We start from the raw sequence: 19727 nt of genomic DNA on the forward strand, positions 1-19727 counted from the left end.
TGCCTGTTTTTGAACTTGATGTAAATGGAATCATACAGCATTTTCCCCCCTCTCAACATTCTGTGAGATTACTCCATGTAATAATAGTAATGTAATATCCTGAATAATAGTGTGTTTTCTGTTGTATTAGTATACCATTATGTATTTTATGGATGGACATTGGATTATTTTCAATTTGGGGATGTTACTAGTGATGATGTTATGGACATTGTACATCTTTTTTGGCATTTACATGTATGCATCAATGTAGCATATATACTTGAGAATGGACTTACTGGGTTATGGGGAATACGGATGTTCAGCTTTTGTAGGTAGATACTGCAAAAAGAGTTTTCCGAAGTAGTTGTGCTGTTTTCAGTCCTACCAGCAGTGTGAGAGTCCTAGTTGCTCCACATGGTCAGTGGCATTTGGTATGGTCACTGGTTTTAGTTGTAGTCTTCTGGTGGATATGTAGTGGTCATTCTGGTTGTAATGGCATTTTCCTGATGACTAATGAGACTGAGCACTAATATCTGTTTACTGGACATTTGGATATCCTCTTTTCTTAAATACCTTCTTTTGCCTGTTTTTCTGTTGGGTTGTCATTTTATCGATTTGTAAGAAATCTGTATATTTAGGAATAGGGTATGTTTTTGGGGTTGTTACTGCAGTTACCTTCTATCATTCTATGACTTGCCTTTTCATTATATTGATGTCTTTTGACAAACGGGATCTTAATTTAGTCTAATTTATCCGTATTTTCCTTTAAGGTAAGTGCTTTGTAGGTTTTAAGAAATGTTTGCAAACCTCAAGATCATTAATCTTTTATGTGTTTTTTCTAGAAGCTTTGACCTATCACATCTAGATCTGGAATCGCCTAGAATTTGTTTTGTATATGGTAATAGGGAGATGTTAAAAGTAGTATTTTCCTGTATGGATATTCAGAAGCGCCAGCGTTGGTCTATTTGTCTTAGTGGCAGTACACTTATGTTCAGTATCTGGTAACATGAATCCTCCAGTTGTTTGCTCTTCAAGACTGTATTGGTTATTCTTGGCTCTTTGCATTTCCATACATATTTTAGAATCGGCTTGTCAATTTCAGTAGTAGAACAGCAATAACAAAACCTGTTGTGATTTTGGTAAGCATTTTATTCCATAAATAAGTGCTCAGAGAATTAACATCCTTACACAATTATGTCTTTTGATTCATGAACAGAGTATATTCCTCCATTTCTTTAATTTTTTTTTTTTTTTCCAATTCTGTAGTTTTCTTTGTAGAGGTCTGATATCTTTTACTGGCCTTATTCCTAGGTTTTTGGGTTTTTTTTTATGTTATTGTAAATAGTATTTAATTTTTTTCATTTTCATATTGTTGCTGCTTAATATTGACTATTGTATACTATCTCATAGTCCATGACCTTGTTAAATTAATTTATTAATTCCAACAGTTTGATGTAGATTCTGAGACAGTTTTTTTGTTTGTTTTAAGATTTTAGTTTTAAGTAATCTCTACACCCAGTAGTGGGGCTTGAAAGAATCACATGCTCTACTGATTGAGCCAGCCAGGTGCCCCCTGAGATGTTTTTTTAGAGGATTATCTGACAGTATAAATGAAAGTTTTAAACACCTGCATCCTTTGCTTGTGTATGGTCACAAGTATATGCAAAATATGTTCATTTCAGCATTATAATAGCATATTAGAAATAACCTAAATGCCCATCAATCTTGGTATATCCTTACTATGTGCACCATGTTTTTTTTTTTTTTAAAGATAAACCATTTCTTCTAATACAGAAAGATGTCTGATGTCTGCATATGTTAACTGAGAAAAGGAAGATACCTAACCTGTATAATCTTGTGTGTAAAATGAAGAATATGCTGTATGTGTACTTGCCTATCTTTAGAAAATTTCTGAAAGATACAACTTTTTAAGTAAAAAAAACTCCAGCTTTATTGAGGTATAATTGACATAAAGTGCATGTACTAAACTATAGTTTGATAAGCTTTCGCATATGTTTGCCCCTGTAAAACCATCCTCATAATCAAGATAGTCAGTATAGCCTTCACCTTTACAAGTGTCTGTTGTTACTTTGTAATTTCCTTGCCTCTATTCCCAATCAACCACTAACCTGCTTTCTGTTACATTAGTTTGCGTTTTTTAGAATTTTGTATAAATTGAATCCTATAGTATGTACTCTCTTTTCTTTTTAGAGGGAGTGTCTGGCTTCTTCAGTTCAGCATAATTGTTTTGAGATTCATCCGTGTTGCATGCATCAGTTCATTCCTTTTATTGCCGAGAAGCATTCCATTGTTATATGATATACCACAATTTGTTTATTCACCTATTCATGGACGATTTGGTTATTCCCAGTTTTTGTTACAAATAAAGCTGCTGTGAATGTTTGTGTACAAGTCTTTATGTGGGCATATATTTCCCTTTTTGTGGGTAAGTAGGAGTGGAATGGTTGGATGGCATGGTAGGTGTATATTTAGCTTTTTAAGAAACTCAAACTGTTTTATAAAGTGATTATACCATTTTACATTTCCACCAGCAGTGTCTGAAAGCTGTTTTCCACATTCTTTCCAGAACTTGGTATTGTCAGTCTTTAACTTTTCCATTCTTATGGGTGTGTAGTGGCATCTTTGTGTGTGTGTGTGTGTGTGTTTAAAATTTTCCTAATAACTAACGAAGTTGAGCATCTTTTTATGTGCTCATTTGCCATCTGTATATCTTTGGTGAAGTGTCTTTTCTAATAATAATGAGTCTTCTGATCCATGAGCAAGGTATATCTAATAGTTCAGGCATTCTTTAACTTCAACAATATTTTGTACAGAGTATAGGACTTTGCACTTCTTTTGTCAGGTTCATCTCTAAATATTTAATAATTATGGATGTTTTTGTAAGTGACTGCCTTTGAAAATTCAATTTTTGATTGCTCATTGCCATTATTTAGAAATAAAATTTGATATTTGTGTATTGATATATATCCTGTAACCTTGCTAAAACTCCCTTATTCTAGCAGGGTTTTTGTTTTTGTTTTTAAGATCTCAGACTTTTTTCATAGATAATCATATTGTCCGTGAATATAAAGTTTTCACTTATTTTTTGCTCCGGTCTGGAGACTGACTGTTTATTTTGCCTCATTGCACTGGCTGGAACCTCCTCCAGTACCATGCTGAATGGAAGTGGTAAGAGTAGACATCCTTGTATTGTTCCTAGAAAGCATTCAGTGTTTCACCATTAAGTACAACGTTCTAAGTTTTTCATAGGTGCTCTTTAGTAGGTTGAGTTTACAACCTACTAAACTTGATAGCTTATTAAGAATGTAAGTTGGGTTTGTCAGATGCCTTTTCTGCATCTATTTAGGTGATCTTGTGGGTTTTCTTTTCTAGTTTGTTAATATAATGAATTATATTGATTGCTCTTTGAATATTAAACCAGCCCTTCACTCCTGGGATAAACTCCAGTTGTTACATATTTTTATAAAAATATTTTTAGATTTGATTTGCTAGAGTTTTGTTTATTGCATCTATGTTCATGAACCCATACCTGAAAGTTCTGGGGTGATGAAGTGAATGTTAATAGCACCAAAAGTTTTATCTTCTGTGGCACTGTAGACAGGAAAGAACAGCTGACATTCACAATGGATCTGCATGAAGGAATGGAAGAACGCTATAAATGGTAAATATGAAGGTAATATAAGACTTATTTTTCTCAGGATCTTTAAAAAAAATCTCATAATGTGTTTAAAGCAAAAATTTTGTGGGATTTATAACATGTAGGTACATCATACATATGGTTACTATAGCATAAAAGGCAGCCAGGGCGTGGTAAATGGAGCCATTTGAATGCAAATTTCTTCCATTTTACTTGATACTATTAACTCTAAGACCTTGAAAGATTAAGGATATATGGTAATACTTAATGCAAGTGCTACATGGCAAATAATGCAAAGAGGTATATCTAAAAATCTGTAGATAAACTAAAATGTAATCCTAAAAAGTATTCATTTAATCCAAAAGAAGGCAGGAGGGGACAGTAGCATTTGTGCTGCCCAATCTTCTCTCTAGGAGAGATTGAAAACTCAATAAGAATTAATTTTGACAGCTGGGAACTTGTGTTCTTTGTTTTTTGATGGCTGGAAACTTCTCAACAGTGTTGGCATTTTGAAATGACTTCTCTGAGCAATTTATAGAATAGGTATGCAGATTATGCCATGTTGTGCTTTTTGAAACAAAGTCAACATTAAAAAATATGCCCAAATAATTTCCTCATCTAAAAATCTCTTTGTCTACTGCACTGACATTTCAGCTGCCACCCACTGCTGATACAGAATTTACAGTATGATTTCAGCCAAGTAACTGATAAAAATTAAGTCTTCAGAGATGCATAACAGAATCTAGAGTCAAATCATTTACAAGAAACTTGGATATAATCCAAAACTCTGCATATGAAGAATCAGAAAAATGTGACCCATACTCGAGACAACCAATGGAGATTATCCCTGAGATGACCTAGATATGTAAATTAGCAGTTTTATTGTCCTACCATAGCAAACAAGGATTTTAAAGCTGATATGATTATGTTCAAGAAGGAAAGGGAAATATGTTTGTGACCAATGAAAAGAAGAAATTCCTACAGATACTGCAACTATAATGAAGAACCAAATGGGCATTTGGGACTGAAAAGTAGATTTGAAATAAAGATTCACTGGATGGGCTTAACAGGAGAATAAGAAATGAAAATGATGGAAGGATCAGTGAATTTGAAATTAGCTCAATAGAAATTATTCAATCTGAAGGAGAGAAAAAATATTTTAAAAAATGAGCATGGCTTTTAGAGCACTTGTGAGATCATATGAAAAGGGCTAGCATACATGTAAGTATAGTTCTAGAAGGAGAGAAGAAAGCAAAACAATGGAGAAAAATGAAATATGACTAAAATTTGCTCCTATTTTGTAGAAGGTAGATTTGCAATTCAAGAAACCCAGGGAAAATTAAGCAAAATAAATACAAAGAAAACAGGCACATTATAGTGAAACTGCTGAAAATAAAAATACTGGAAATAGCATACATACTTATCAACAAATAGACAAATTATATACAAGGGAATAATTTAAACAATTGACTTTCCATTAGAAACAACAGAAGCCAGAAGACCACGGAACACAGTGTTCTAAGAAAAACAGCCAATCCAGAATTCTACAGTGAAAACATCCTTAAGAATGAAAGTGAAAGACATTTTCAGGTAAAAGAGAATGAAGAATTAGTTACGAGATTTCACAACAGAGAATGCTGAAGAAAGTTCTTCAGGCTGAGAAGAAATAACCGGATAGAAATGTAGATGTTTAGGAAGGAGTGAAGAGTGGAAGTAAATATTTTTTGATATATATTTTTTTTAAATGAGAGGATAAGTTTGTTTATTTTGAGAAAGAGGGAGAGCGAGAGTCCCAAGCAGGCTCTGTGCTGTCAGTGTGGAGCCCCACGTGGGGCTTGAACTCACAAACATTGAGGTCATGGCCTGATCTGAAGTCAAGAGGGATGCTTAACCGACTGGGCCACCCAGGCACCCCTCTTTTGATACCTTTAGAAGAGCATATCACTTGTTTAAAGCAAATTTATACCACTGTATTTTGGGGTTAATAGCTTACAGATGTGAAACATATGGCAACTATAACAAGTACAAATAACTGAAACACTGGAGGGGTTCAACAAGCTGTGAGCAGGCAGAAGAAAGGATCAATGAATTTGAAAAAATGGTAGGAAAACTGGGTATCCAACCACATGCAGAAGAATAAAGTTAAGACATTTACCATACACAGAAAAATTAAAATGAGTTGAAAACAAACTCAAGAGCTACAACTATAAAACTCTTAGAAGAAAACCTAAAGGAAAACCTTCATGACATTGGGTTTGGCAATGAACTCTTAGATAATGACCACAAAACCACAAGCAACAAAATAAATTGGTCTTAATCAAAATGAACTCCTTGTGCATCAAAGGACAATTGAAAGTGAAAAGACAACCCATGGAATGAAGGGAAATATTTGCAAATCATACATCTGATAAGGGATTAGTATCCAGAACACAGATCTCCTACAATTGAACAATGTAAACTTAATTCAAAAATGGGCAAAGGACTTAAATACTCATCTCTGCAGAGAAAGTACACAGATGTCCAATAAGCATGTGAAAAGATGCTCAACATCCCCAATCATTAGGTACATGAAAATGAAAGCCAGAGTAAGATACCACTCCACACCCATTAGGATAATTATTACAAAGTTTTGTGAGGACGTGAAGAAAATGGAGCCCTTGTGCATGTCTGGTAGGAATGAAATGTGTAACGTTGCAGCCACTGTGGAAAACAGCTTGGTGGTTCCGCAAACATATGTCCCAACAATTCCACTCCGAGGTATGAGCAGGGACTTAAAGATAATCTGTACAACAATATTCCTAGCAGCATTATTTGCATGAACCCAAAGATGGAAACAACCCAAGTATTCGTCAACAGATGAATGGATGGGGTACCTGGCTGGCTTGGCAGAGCATGTGACTCAATCTTGGGGTCAAGGGTTCAAGTGCCACTTGGGGCATAGAATATACTTAAAGCACAGATGAAAAGATAAAACATATATTCATGTTATTCAGCTATAAAAGGAACAAAATTCTGGTATAGACTACAACATGGAGGAGACTTGAAATATGCTGAATGAGATAAGCCAGTCCTAAGAAGACATACAGGATTCCAATTATGTAAAGTACCTGAAACAGGCAATTCGTAAAGATCGTAAAATAGAGCATACCAGGGTCTGAGTATGGAGGAAATGGGGAGTTACATTGTTCAATGAGTATGCAATGTCTGGGCTGATGAAAAACTTCTGGAAATAGTGGTGATGGTTGCACCAGATTGGGAATGTACTTAACGCCAGTGTATTGCCAACTTAAAAATGGTTAAAATGATTTTTTTTTTTTCTAAAGAAAGGCAGACTGCCACATGGAGTGCTTCATTTGGCTGTGTCTGGAGTCTTGGAAGCTTGACTACCTTATGTTTTCCTGCAAATGGACCTTGAAAACTTGTTTGAAGGTTCTAGTGAGTGTGGCTACTCCTATACCCTTGACGGAGAATGGTCCTCTTCCATCAGGGAAGGTTGTCTTCTTTGGGTGCACAGCTTTGGGAGGGATACACATGGAGTGGTGATGGAGGAAGGGGACACCTGCCTACACAGGCAGGTCAACTGAATCAACCTTGGTGATCAGTAGGGTGAGAGATGGCACAGCCAGGTTGCCCCCACATCCTAAACTAAAAATTTTTATTTATATTTTGCCACAGTGAGATAATTGAAAAGAACTGCCCTCTACACTCAATTTTGCTTTGTTCCTTCACTTTCCTACATTTCCAAGCTCTCACCATGTTTATATTTAAAAATGGAAATGACTGCATGACTCTCTAGCTTTCAGATAGGCTATAATGGAATTTAGGTTATAATGGAATTTAGGTTATTTCCTTGTTTCTTTAGTGTTTTGGTTGTTTACCAGTCTTTGCCTTTTTTTTTTTTTTTTTTTTTTTTTTTTTTAAATGTTTGAGAGACAGTACGGGAGGAGGGGCAGAGAGAAGAGAGAATCCAAGCAGGCTCTGTGCCATCAGCCTGGAGCAGCCTGACATGGGGCTCCATCTCATGAACCATGAAATTGTGACCTGAGCCAAACTCAAGAGTCAGATGATGCTTGACCCAGTGTCCCTTGTCTCCTTGCCCATAGCCATGGTTTTATCCCCTGGCCCTTTGATCTAAGGAGGTGAGTTCTAATCTTAACTGAGCCATTTCTCTCCTGAGAAGCTAAATAAGAGAAAATATTTCTGGGTAGCTCAGCTCAAAAGCCACCCTGACTTGGGGCTGAGGCCACAATTTTGCATCATTTATTAACTGATGAATCCATGTGTGTTGACAGGGTGGAGGAAGGTGCAGTGCAGGAGGCTCAGCAAGATCTTGGTTTCTCAGTTTTCTGATTTTTGTAAGGTACTTTCATTGGTTCAAAGCCACATAAGTGCTTCCCAGTTCAACATGTTCTCCAGGAAGAGATCTTGCCTGCCTGTGGTCAGGAGACGCACAGAAGGGAATTGGGGGCCTATGACAGGAACCCATTGGGCAAAGGTGAGCATTGCATTTGGTCAAGATGACAGGACCCAGAGAGTGAGCCCTAGAAAATCTTTCCCAGCAGAGCAGAACCCTGCTAGTTCTGGGAGCTTGGGGTGGGGGTGGGGTGTGAATAAGGCTGAACCTACAAGAAACCTAGTGGGACCTGGGCATCTTCCACCAGACCTGGCAACACCATTTGCTTCTTACAACAGCATAGTGTAGAGATTAGGAGTATGGATTCTGGAGCCATAAGGCTTGGGTCCAAATTCCAGCTCTACCCTTTAATTATCCTTTGTTCCCCAGTTTTCCCATCTATAAGATGAGGAAACAGTTTCATAATTATGAGGATTAAATGAATACAACACTTTGTGAGAGCTCTCTATATGGGTATTATTGCTGCTGCTATTATAGTTCTGGCACCTTCTCTTTGGTCCCTATTATTTTCCTAGAGTTCTTAAGGACTCCCCTCCTGCTGAAATAGCACAAGAACTAATGGTCTTTCCTCCCATGACCTTTCTATCTTCTTTTGTGCCGAGGGTTTGTGTGGGGTTTGCTACCTTCATTGTGCTGGAGTATTTAGAAGGAGAGACTGTAGGTTTGTCCTGAGTAGGTGGCCTGTTAGAAATGAAATAAGCTCCCATCTCACACACAGTTTTTCAGTCCTACTTGGTCCCTACTTGCTCCCATTTACTGCTCTTCCCTTGCCCCACCCTGCTCGGGCCCTATTGGTCTCCTTGCTATTCTCATTCATGTCACACCTGCCCCCACCCCGAGGGATACTGGCCACTTCCTCCACCCAAAACATTCCATTCCTGGTGCCACCTGCCTGGCTCTGTCGATGAAGCGGGAGACTCGATCTTGGGGTTGTGAGGTCAAGCCCGACTTTGGGTGTGGAGATCACTTAAATCTTTAAAAAAAAAAAAATACCCTCATTCCATTTTGAGTATCTCCATAGTTCCCTCCCTCAGCCCCCTCCAAATTTTAGCTCAAAAGTCACCTTCTTTGGAGGGCCACCTCACCTTATTTAAGCCCAACCTCTCCCTTCCATCCCACCTTACTCCTTTTATGTCCTTTTTGTCATTAAAAAAAAAAAAAAAAAAAAAAAAAAAAAAATCTGTACTCTCACTGTGGGGCTCAAACTCATGAGCCTGAGATCGAGTTGTGTGCTCCACCGACCGAGCCAGCCAGATGCCCCTATTGTCATCTTTGAACATGCTATGTTTACTGTTTGTTGGCTGTCTTGATGATGAATCTGACCCACCAGTGCCTGGTGGTGGAGTTAATACTTCAAAACTGTTTGTCGAATGAGTGGATGACAGCATGGCATGCCGATCCTGGTGTAAAGTCTTGGGAGGCATGAGATGAATCCTAGTTGTGTCACTTACAAGCTGTGTGATTCAGCACATTTTAACCTGAGCCTTAGTTTTCCTGTCTGTAACCGGAGACCTACCTCTCATGAGTTCTTTGTGAAGAGTTAAAGGAGACAATGTGCTGAATGAGCCTCAGTTGCCATTCTCTCATTCTTTCCGGTCTTATCAACTCTATTTAAAGGAGTCTCCCAAGCCAATTGAATTGCAGTGAACGTTTTCATTTACTTTGGATTATAGGTCGTTATAAATATTAACAAATAAGACTTAAAAAGGACACCTTCGAGTAGGTCAGACGAAAGTACAAAAATCGTGTGTGGGGCTGCAGTTTAAGGACCTTTTCTGCAGCCACCACATGGTAGCAAAACGGTGTTAAGCAGTGCACGAGAGTCTGCGTCGACGACAGCCAGAGTCCATGCATCGGGAGGTTCTCTCGGTTTGAGAAGAAACAAACAGTAGGACATGCACGGGCCGGGAGGTGCAGTTCCTCGCTCTTGCCGCTAGGGGTCAGGAGGTTACCGCTTCAGGGTTGGAAGACGGGGCCCGTCTGGGATTGATTGGCTAGTGGTGGCGGTGGGAGGTGGGGGTGGAGGAGGATGCAGCGTGCTGTCGGGCGACTTCCTGGTTACTGACACCAAACTTTGGAATGACTTTGTGGTGGTGGTTGGTAGGGAGGGGCGTCAACTTTCCAGTCTTAGACCAGAGGAAAGATGCCAGTTTGGGGCCAAAGGCAGAGATGATACTGCAGCTTCTCAAAGAGCTTTTTCTTCAGCAGATACAATCTGCGAGGGGTCCAGAGCAGTGCCAGGGTCCTGGTGAAGATTCCCTCCTCCCTGGGGGTAAGCGCGGGGTGGGGGGGGGGGGGGTGGGCTCCTTCCTAAGCACCCCACCCTCCACTGGGGCTGTCTGTCCAGAAGATCCATCTTTTATCCTGACTGTCCCTGGTCACGAGGGACCATCTTTCAGGACCAAGTCTACCCTTGTACAGCCTGGGGCAGTAAAGAGCCCCAAGTGGGCTCCTTGCCTTTACTGGGCCTCTGTTTTCCCACTGTCTAATAAGGTAGTTGTTGAGACTCCCAGCCCCTTCTAGCCTTGCCATTCAGTTCAGTATCTTAACAGAAAGTCTGTGGGGTTCTTTTCTGAATGAGGCCCTCCAAGAGGCAAAGCTAAGAAAAAGCTAAGATACCCAGGGCTCACCCAGACAGGAGGCCTCTCCAAAATAGGCCATCTCTTTGCTCCCCAAAGGTTCCCCCACGCCAGCCTTGTGGTTAAAAGAGGAACCCTTGCCTGAGCCCCTGTGAGGAGCACGGCCTGGCCCACCGACTCAGAGCCCAGGGAGGGATGGATAGCTGAGCTCTCGGCCTGGACTGTGGGGACCTCTGGGGAAGCTCTGAATGGCAGAAGTGATTTCAAAGCTATCGAGCAGCTGAGGCAGCAGGACTGCCGTGGTCCTACCCCTTCACCATGCACCAGACCCTACCGAGTCTGCTATCTGCTGAACCCTCCAGAAGCCCGGAGGCAGAGGCCTAGAGAGTACGATCTCCCAGACAACCAGACCACGTGGCAGTCACAGGACCTGGGCTGAGTCCTGGTTTGCCCTTTCCCAGCTGTGTGCCACTGACAGACTACACAGCCTCTCTGAATCTCAGCTTCTTCGTCTGTCAAATGAGGACGACAAACCCACCCCATAGAATTGTGAGGATTCATTGCGAAACTGCACGTAAAACTCTTAACATACACAAAGCTACCTTAAAGACAGGAAAACCAAGGCTCTGTGACCAGCAAAAGTTTTCCAGCTACCGTTTGGGGGCTGGAATCCTGTTCAACCTGCAAAGTGGGAAAGGGCTGATGGGCACTTGGTGGAATTCGAATCATCACCTCAGTCCTCAGACGGTGATGTGCTTTGTGTCTGCAGCAGGCAAGAGTGAGCCCTAGGCAGGCAGCTTACAGGATGGACCTCTTGTGTAGGAGTCCAGCACCCTACTTCCATTGTGTCCATAGCTCTGGGCTGGCGGTGAGGCAGGGGCCGTGAATCCCGGCCTTTGCCAGCTGTGGTAGGGCAGGAAGGCCTCAGGCAGGTCACTTTCCCTCTCTGGGCCTCTGTTTTCTCCATCAGCGCAGTGATGGGACAAACACAGGAATTCCCTGGTTTTGCATTAGTTCATACAGCAGCCTTGAAGGCCCCTGGGTAGGCAGGAAAAGTTTGGGGCTTCATACCTGGGCCCCAAGATTCCAATGCCCTCAACCTGACTCAGCGTGCAAGGCCCACCAAGCAGGGTGTCTCAGCCCTTGCAGGGAGAGGAGCCAGCCTCACAGGTCTTCCCAGAAATGAGGCCCTGGACTGCCACCCAGCACTCTGAAAGGAACATCAGTGGCCACAGTAGGGCCAGGATGTAGGGCACTCATCTGGGCCTCTCACTCCCTAGCCCTGAACTCAGAAGTGGGGGGTGGGTGAAGGAAGAGGATGAGGATGGGGACTTTTTGCTTCGTGAAAAAGGGAAGAGGGACTCTTCTGGACTAGACCTGGCCTCGTGCTTAAGCTGGTAATGAGAGGCTGGATCCATCCTCCAGGTTCTTAGGGAGGAGAAAGATTAAAGGTAGGAGAACTGGGTCTGAGGACTGAACTTGACCCTGACCCATCACTTCCCTCCTATGAACTAGGGTAAGCCTGGCAGGAAGGGATGGGGTGAGAGCAGGGCTGGGTGACATCACCCCTACCCCCATGCCTGTCCTAACAAACCCTGTCTCCAGAGTGAGACCCCACATCTTGCACAGTGATCCTTGACCCAATCACCATACTCTCCCCTCCAGGCCTTTGTAGATCATTTCCACTGCACACAGTGCCTTTCCTCTATCTGCCTAGAAACCCATTCATCCTTCAAGGCCTTGCTGAGGCATCACCTCCTCCAGGAAGCCCTCCCAGCCTCCCAGCAGAGTCAGAATCCATGGCACTCACCAGTTATGTCAACCTGGCCTTGGCATTCCTCACTCCCTGTTGTAATGGTTTCTAGCTCCCTGATTAGACCAGGAACTCTGAGGGTAGGCCCTGGTTCTCATTCTTCTCCAGCGGCTCATGGAATCATTGAAGTGCTTGCCAATTGCCCGTGTTCAGTGAGCTTGTAGGAACTTGACCATTCTTGCTCTCAGGTCAACTTTTCTCCATCTGCCCAGTAATGCCAGAGACGAACGGTTGCAGTAAGAACCTCCTTTTGGGAATAAACTTCTCCAACTCTTCCCCTCATGCCCCTTTCTCCCTAATGTCCCTCAGGAGTTCTCCCTGGCCCCACCAAGGCCAAGGCGCCCCTGCACTCCTGTTCTCTCCACCTGGGGTCCCCGTGACTTACTACTGACCTCAAGTAGGGTCCTCAGCCCCTGGACGGCCCCCTTCCCTTCCCTGGGGTGGGTGCTGAGGCCAAGGTCCTCAACCATCTCCTGCCCTCTTGGGCCCCAGGGGGCTGGAAGCAGGCCCAGCTTTCTGGCCTTGCTCTCCCTTGGAGTGGCTAGGTCCTCCACAGCCTCCAAGCGGGGGCTGCAGTGGCTCTGTGTCTGAGCAGCATCCTGGATCTCCCCCAAGATGAGGGCCAAGGCCCTTGGTGGCAGCTGAGGAAGCCCAGGGCCAGGCTGGTGCTGGGCCAGGTGACAGGTAGGGGCGGGTGCGGCAGCAGGTGGGGGCTGGTCAGTCGCTGAGCACAGCCCCTGGGAGTTCATTGGTGAGCGTGTGCCAGCGCTCGATCCGCTTGTCCTTGTTCTTCAGGCAGTCGAACCAGTGCTTCAGGCGCTCGCCCTTAGCATTGATGCCCAGAACCACGCCTCCTGCAAGAAGGGAACCGAAGGAGTAGCGAGGGACATGGTGACCTTCTGACTCCCAAGGGCCTGGGGGCAGGGGTTCCCATAAGACTAACCTTCTTGAACCAGTGCCCCCCACCCCAAAACCACCCCCTCCAGGGCTGGACCCTCCACCCTGACCACTGGGCTCTGAGGGTGAGCAGTGGTTTGACTACCACACCACACTCTTAGCCTGACCCCCATCCCCACTGCGAAACCAGAGCCCTGGGATCCTGTCCTTCCCCTCTCTAGGGCCAGAGCAGTGCTGGGGGTAAGGTGTGGTCACGTCTTAGGAGCCGAGGGATGGAGGCAGCTCCACTATGCACAGCCACCACGCTGATGCCGACGCCCACCAGGAATTCAGGGCCCCGAGGGCTCCGAGTCCAGCCCAAAGCACTGACCATCTTCACCTCTCACCACTGCTCCACACAGGCTGGTGTGTGACCCTCCCAGACCCCTTTCCCTCTCTGGGCCTATCTATTCCTCTGTCACATGGAGTCAGGCTGGATAAAGTCTGAGGCCCCTTGTGCCTGGGGCCAGATAGTCTGGGGAAAGCCGGGGCCATAGAGGCTAGGAAGCAGAGGCTGTGGCCTGGATTCAGGGTCGCTGTCCTCTGCGAACCCAGAACAGGCATGTGGCTAAAGGACATTCTCATTGTGTCCTCTTACCAATGAAATCGTTGGATTTTCCAATGTCATAATCCCAAACAGTGACTTCCAGGGTCTTCTTCGCCAGGTCCCCATGCTTAATCTCGTAACAGAATTCCTGGTGGTCAGAAGAAGAGTCAGGGCCAACACCACAGGGCCTGGAACCTGGCCAGTGGCCAGGAAGGCTCCGGGGTGCGGTGAGGCAGCGAATGAATGGAGGGAGAAAGGAAGGGAGAGGGGGAGGGGTGGATGGGAGGGTGATCAGTGCTCAGTGGTAGATGGTGGCAGATCCTCACCCATTCCACCCACTTCTGCCCGAGAACCTGGCTGGGGTCCTCAAGGTCCCCTGCTCTCCAACCTGCCTGGTTCCTCTGTCACTGAAGCTGCTCTCTCCAGATCCCCAGGAGCCTCATTATCACCAAATCAACACACACTTGGCAACCTTAGCGTGCTTGACCACTCTTGGGTCTGGCTCTGTTGACCACTCCCTGCCTTGTGAAAGTCTCTCCCCCACAGCTTCCGGGATCATCTGACATCTGGTATCCCCTTCACTCTCTGAAAGCATCTCCTTGGTCTCTTCCGCCTGCCCCTCAGTCACACGGGCTCTTCCCTAGCCCCCTCTGCTCCTCTCCATATGCCCCTGCCCCCCGAGCTGAAGACCTTGGGATCCACCCGGAGCAGACCTTCTCAAGGCCCTGGGACATCTCAAATCCTCACACCCACCAGAGCTTCCTCCATCTCGCTTGTACCTCCCCTCTTGTTGTCGGGTCCCCCCCTTCCACCTCCACATCCTCATGGCGACAGTCCCAATCAGCTGGATCCTCTGAAGAGCTTTCCGGGATTCCTTGCATCTCCACCTGCACCACTTTGGCCTGGTCCAGCCTGGCCTTGCCTCTCCCCCACCTCTCATGGTTAGGGGCTCTCCTGTTGGCCCCTCCCCACCCCTCAGTTTCCACAGTAACTCTTGGAAAAGCCAGTCTCTCTGGCAAACCCTGCCCTGAGGGAGAGCAAGCAGCTTCCCAGCAGCTTCACCAGCCCCTCATACCTCGTTGAACTCGGGGTTCAGGGTCTTCTTCTTTACTGCTGTCTTGTGTTTGGATTTCTTGTCCACATCTGGCTTCAGGTATCTGGAATTAGAACCAACAAATGGGCAGAGGGTGGGGAGAAGCTAAGGGGACAGACAGAGCCAGCAGGGCTTAGAAAAGCCTTTTGTTCTGGAGAGACATCCCTGGGCCCCCCATTCATACTAACCATGGGACACCCCAGCACTACTTTGTGGCCAAGGTTAGTGGTCATCTGCAGTGGGAGGAGAAGCAAGCGGTTCCTTTGTCACCTAGACTTCTGTCCCCACACCCATTTCGGAAGTTAACCACAGAGTCCCCTTCTCCCCTAGAGGTTTTTCCTGGTTTCTGGAAGTCTAATGTTCATAAAGCTTACATTTCCCACCAGAAAAAAAAAAAAAAAACATTTTTAGCAGCATTGATCCCTTGTTAGTTTAAATAGCAGATTTATCAAGATATAATTCACATACTATGAATATCATCTTTCTAAAGTATGTGAAGTATGGTATATAATTATACAGGTGCTATATATAGTATACAACATAATAGTCTATTCCCAGATTATACAACCATTGCCTCTGCCTCACTGGAGCTTTGAGGAAGTTACAACAGTGCTTTCTGTAGGGAGAGTGAAGCCTGGCGTAGGAGCCAGTTCCTTTATAAGGAACTAATACCTAGACTTTGATACAGAAGGACTGCTTTCATCAGGCTCAGAGAGGTAGAGGGACTTGCCAGGCCACACAGCTGCTCAGCACAGGGCTGGTGCTCACAACCCAGGACAGGAGTTCCTTTGCAGAACTGCTCACCCTGTCCCTGCATAGACACTTGAGTGAGAACTGTCCTTCCTCTGCTGAGAGTTCTTTGGGCATGAGGACTACATCTGTCTCACTCACCACCAGCTTCCTGGCACCCTGCTTGGGGCTCAGTACACTGGGTAGGTCAACAAACACCTGCTGAATGAATGCATGAATTCCTAGAAGTGACATTACCCGCCCAAAGGTACACACGTATCAAGTTTCTTGCTTCATTGTGCCAAACTGTCCTCTGGAAAGGCTGTATGGATGATGCATCGTACCCTCAACAAAGCTGAGTATGGCTGCCTTAAAACTCCTTGCTGGTTTGCAATCATCTCTTGGACATCAGTCTTAGCAACATATTTATGGATGGGTCTCCTCAGGCAAGGGAAACAGAAGCAAAAATAAACTACTGGGACCATACCAAAATAAAAAGCTTGTACACACAAAGGAAACCATTAGTAAAATGAAAAAGACAACTTACTGAAAGAGAGAAAATACTTGCAAATGATATATCTGAGAAGGGGTTAATACCCAAAATATATTAAAAATTTTTTAACATTTATGACAGAGAGAGAGGAAGACAGAGGATCAGAAGTGGGCTCTTCACTGATAGCAGAGAGCCCAATGTGGGGCTCAAACTCACAAACCATGAGATCATGACCTGAGCCCAAGCCGGATGCTTAACCGAGTCACCCAGGTGCCCTTAATACCCAAAATATATAAAGAACTTACACGCTCAACACCAAAATCCCCCAAATGATCTGATTAAAACATGGGCAGGGAACCTGAATAGACATTTTTCTTTAAAAATAAGATTTAAAAAAAACCTGTAAAGTTTATTTATTTTGAGAGAGAGGGAGCACATGAGTGAGAGAGGCAGGGAGAGAGGGAAAGAGAATCCCAAGCAGGCTCTGCACTGTCAGCGCCGAGCCGAATGCAGGGCTTGGACTCACGAACCATGAGATCATGACCTGAGCAGAAATCAAGAGTTGGATGCTTAACCAACAAAGCCACCCAGGCGCCCCTAAGTAGACATTTTTCTAAAGCAAGTATACAGATGGCCAACAGATACATGAAATCAATAATCATCATGGGAGTATAAATCAAAACCACCGGGAGATACCACCTTACACCTGTCAGAAATGGCTAGCGTCAAATAGACAAGAAGTAAGTGTTGCTGCAGATGTGATGAGGAACCCATTCCTTGTTGGTGGGAATGCAAACTGGTGCAACCACTGTGGAAAACAGTATGGACGTTACTCAAAAGAGTAAAAGTAGAAATACCATATGATCCAGTAATTCCATTACTGAGTATTTACCCAAAGAAAACAAAAACACTAATTCAAAAAGGTATGGATATTCCCGTGTTTACTGAAGCATTATTTACAATAGCCAAATTATGGAAGCAACACAAGTATCCACTGATAGATGAATGGATAAAGAAAATGTGGTATATGTATGTATATGTGTGTGTGTGTGTATATATATTTGTTCTATATATACACAAGGGAATATTAACCCTAAAAAAATGAGAGCTTTTCATTTGTGGCAAGATGGATAGACCTAGAGAGTATTATACTAAGCGAAATAAGTCAGAGAGAGAAGTACCATATTCTTTCCCTTACATGCAAAATCTGAAAACCAAAGCAAATGAATAAAAAACCAGAAACATCCTCATAAACCGAAACAAACTGGTAGTTGCCAGAGGGGAGGGACAGGAAGAAAGGGACAGGTAAAACCGGTGAAGGGAATTAAGAGGTACAGATTTCCAGTTATTTAAAAAAAAAAAATAAATAAATCCTTGCTGGCTTGAAAGGTAGCAAGTGTGATATATCATTGTTGGCTTTTTCAGTTGTGGTTTTTATTACATAAAAAACACTAGTTCGTTATAGGAACACTAGAAGATACGTACTGAAGAAAGTTGGAGGTGGGAAAGAGAAATGAAGACGTAGATCCACACAAAAACCTGTTTAGCAGTGCTATGCAGTTTATCAATAACTGGAAACTCACAAAAACTAACAGGAAACAATGAACAAAATGCCAGTAAGTACACACCTATCCATAATTACTTTAAATCTACATGGTCTAGGGGCGCCTGGGTGGCTCAGTCGGTTAAGCAGCCGACTTCGGCTCAGGTCATGATCTCGTGGTCCGTGAGTTCGAGCCCCGCGTCGGGCTCTGTGCTGACAGCTCGGAGCCTGGAGCCTGTTTCAGATTCTGTGTTTCCCTCTCTCTCTGACCCTCCCCCGTTCATGCTCTCTGTCTCAAAAATAAATAAGTGTTAAAAAATAAATAAATAAATTTACATGGTCTAAATGCTTACAAGGCATGGGGTTACAGAATGGATAAAAAAAGGAAAAAAAAAAGACTTATCTATAAGCTGCCTAGAAGGGACTCAGTTCAGACTTAAAGACACAGACTGAAAATGAGGGGATGGAAAAAGAAATTACATGCAAATGGAAGTGGGGGTGGGGGGAAAGCTGGGGTAGCAATACTTGCATCAGACAAAACAGACTGACAAAGAAGGGCAGTATATAATAAGGGGATCAGTCCTACAAGAAAATATGAGAGTTATAAATATGCATACACCCAACATTGTAGCATCTAAATACATAAAGCAAATACTAACAGACATAAAGAACACAATTGACAGTAATACAGTAATAATAGGTGACTAATACCCCAACAATTACATCAATGGATAGACCATCCAGGCAGAAAATCAATAAGGAAACTGTCTTTGAATGGCACATTAGACCAGCTGGAACATTCTCCAAGACTGATCACCTGTTAGACCACAAAACAAATCTCTATATTTAATACTGAAATCACATCAGACACTTTTTCCCCAAAAATAAGAAACTAAAAATCAATTAAAAGAAAGAACTGGAAAAACCCACAAACACATGGAGGATAAACAACATGCTACTAAACAACCAGTGGGTTAACAAAGAAATCAGACGAAATTTAAAAATACATGGAGACAGGGCACCTGGGTGGCTCAGTTGGTTGAGCATCCAATTTCAGCTCAGGTCATGATCTCACGGTTTATGAGTTCGAGCTCCGCGTCGGGCTCTGTGCTGACAGCTCGGAGCCTGGAGCCTGTTTCAGATTCTGTGTCTCCCTCTCTCTCTGTACCTCCCCTGCTCATGCTCTGACTTTCTCTCTCAAAAATAAGCAAACATTAAAAAAATACATGGAGACAAAAATGAAAACACAATGGTCCAAAATCTTTGCGATGCAGCGAAAGTAGTTCTAAGAGAAATTGAGATACAGTCCTACCTCAAGAAACAGGAAAAATCTCAAACAATCTAACCTTACACCCAAAGGAACTAGAAAAAGAACAAAGCCTAAAGTTAAAAGAAGGAAATAATAAAGATCAGAGTGGAATAAATGAAATAAAGACTTAAAAACAGGAAAATACCAGTGAAACTAAGGCCTGTTCTTTAAAAAGATAAACAGGGGCGCCTGTGGCTCAGTCAGTTAAGCATCTGAACAGAGAGCCCATAATTCTTTCTTTTTTGAAATATTTTGAAAGCAAGTGAGTGAGCAGGGGAAGGGTACAGAGAGAGAAGGAGACAGAGAATCCCGAGCAGTTTCTGCACGGTCAGTGCAGAGCCCAACATGGGGCTCAAACTCACAAACCGTGAGATCATGACCTGAGGTGAAATCAAGAGTCTGATGCTTAACCAACTGAGCCACCCACGTGCCCTTGGAGAGCCCATAGTTAAACCCATGCTTATATGGGTTAATTAATATACAACAAAGGAGGCAAGAATATATAGTGGGGAAAAGATGGTCTCTTCAATAAGTGATAGTGGGAAAACTGGACCACTTTTTTTTTTAACACCCTGTACAAAAATAAACTCAAAATTGATTAAAGACTTAAATATAAGACCTGCAACCATAAAAC

General features: G+C 43.4%; 1 protein-coding gene across 4 annotated transcripts in view; it reads right to left on the reverse strand.

The window, feature by feature from the left end:
* Window positions 1-9689: 9689 nt before the first annotated feature.
* DOC2B (double C2 domain beta) overlaps window positions 9690-19727 on the reverse strand; it is a 32358-nt gene continuing 22320 nt past the window's right edge. For 2 of the 4 annotated variants that reach the window (XM_045490480.1, XM_045490481.1), the window contains 3 exons: window positions 15002-15083; window positions 13978-14074; window positions 9690-13357 (listed from right to left, as the gene is read on the reverse strand). In XM_045490480.1, the coding sequence (XP_045346436.1) occupies window positions 13161-13357; window positions 13978-14074; window positions 15002-15083 (376 nt within the window). In that variant the 3' untranslated portion in view covers window positions 9690-13160. The remainder of the gene's footprint in view (window positions 13358-13977; window positions 14075-15001; window positions 15084-19727) is intronic. The other 2 variants (XM_045490482.1, XM_045490483.1) reach the window with 1 other exon arrangement.

Source organism: Leopardus geoffroyi, chromosome E1 (assembly GCF_018350155.1).
Source record: "Leopardus geoffroyi isolate Oge1 chromosome E1, O.geoffroyi_Oge1_pat1.0, whole genome shotgun sequence".
In the NCBI taxonomy this organism is placed as follows: Eukaryota; Metazoa; Chordata; class Mammalia; order Carnivora; family Felidae; genus Leopardus; species Leopardus geoffroyi.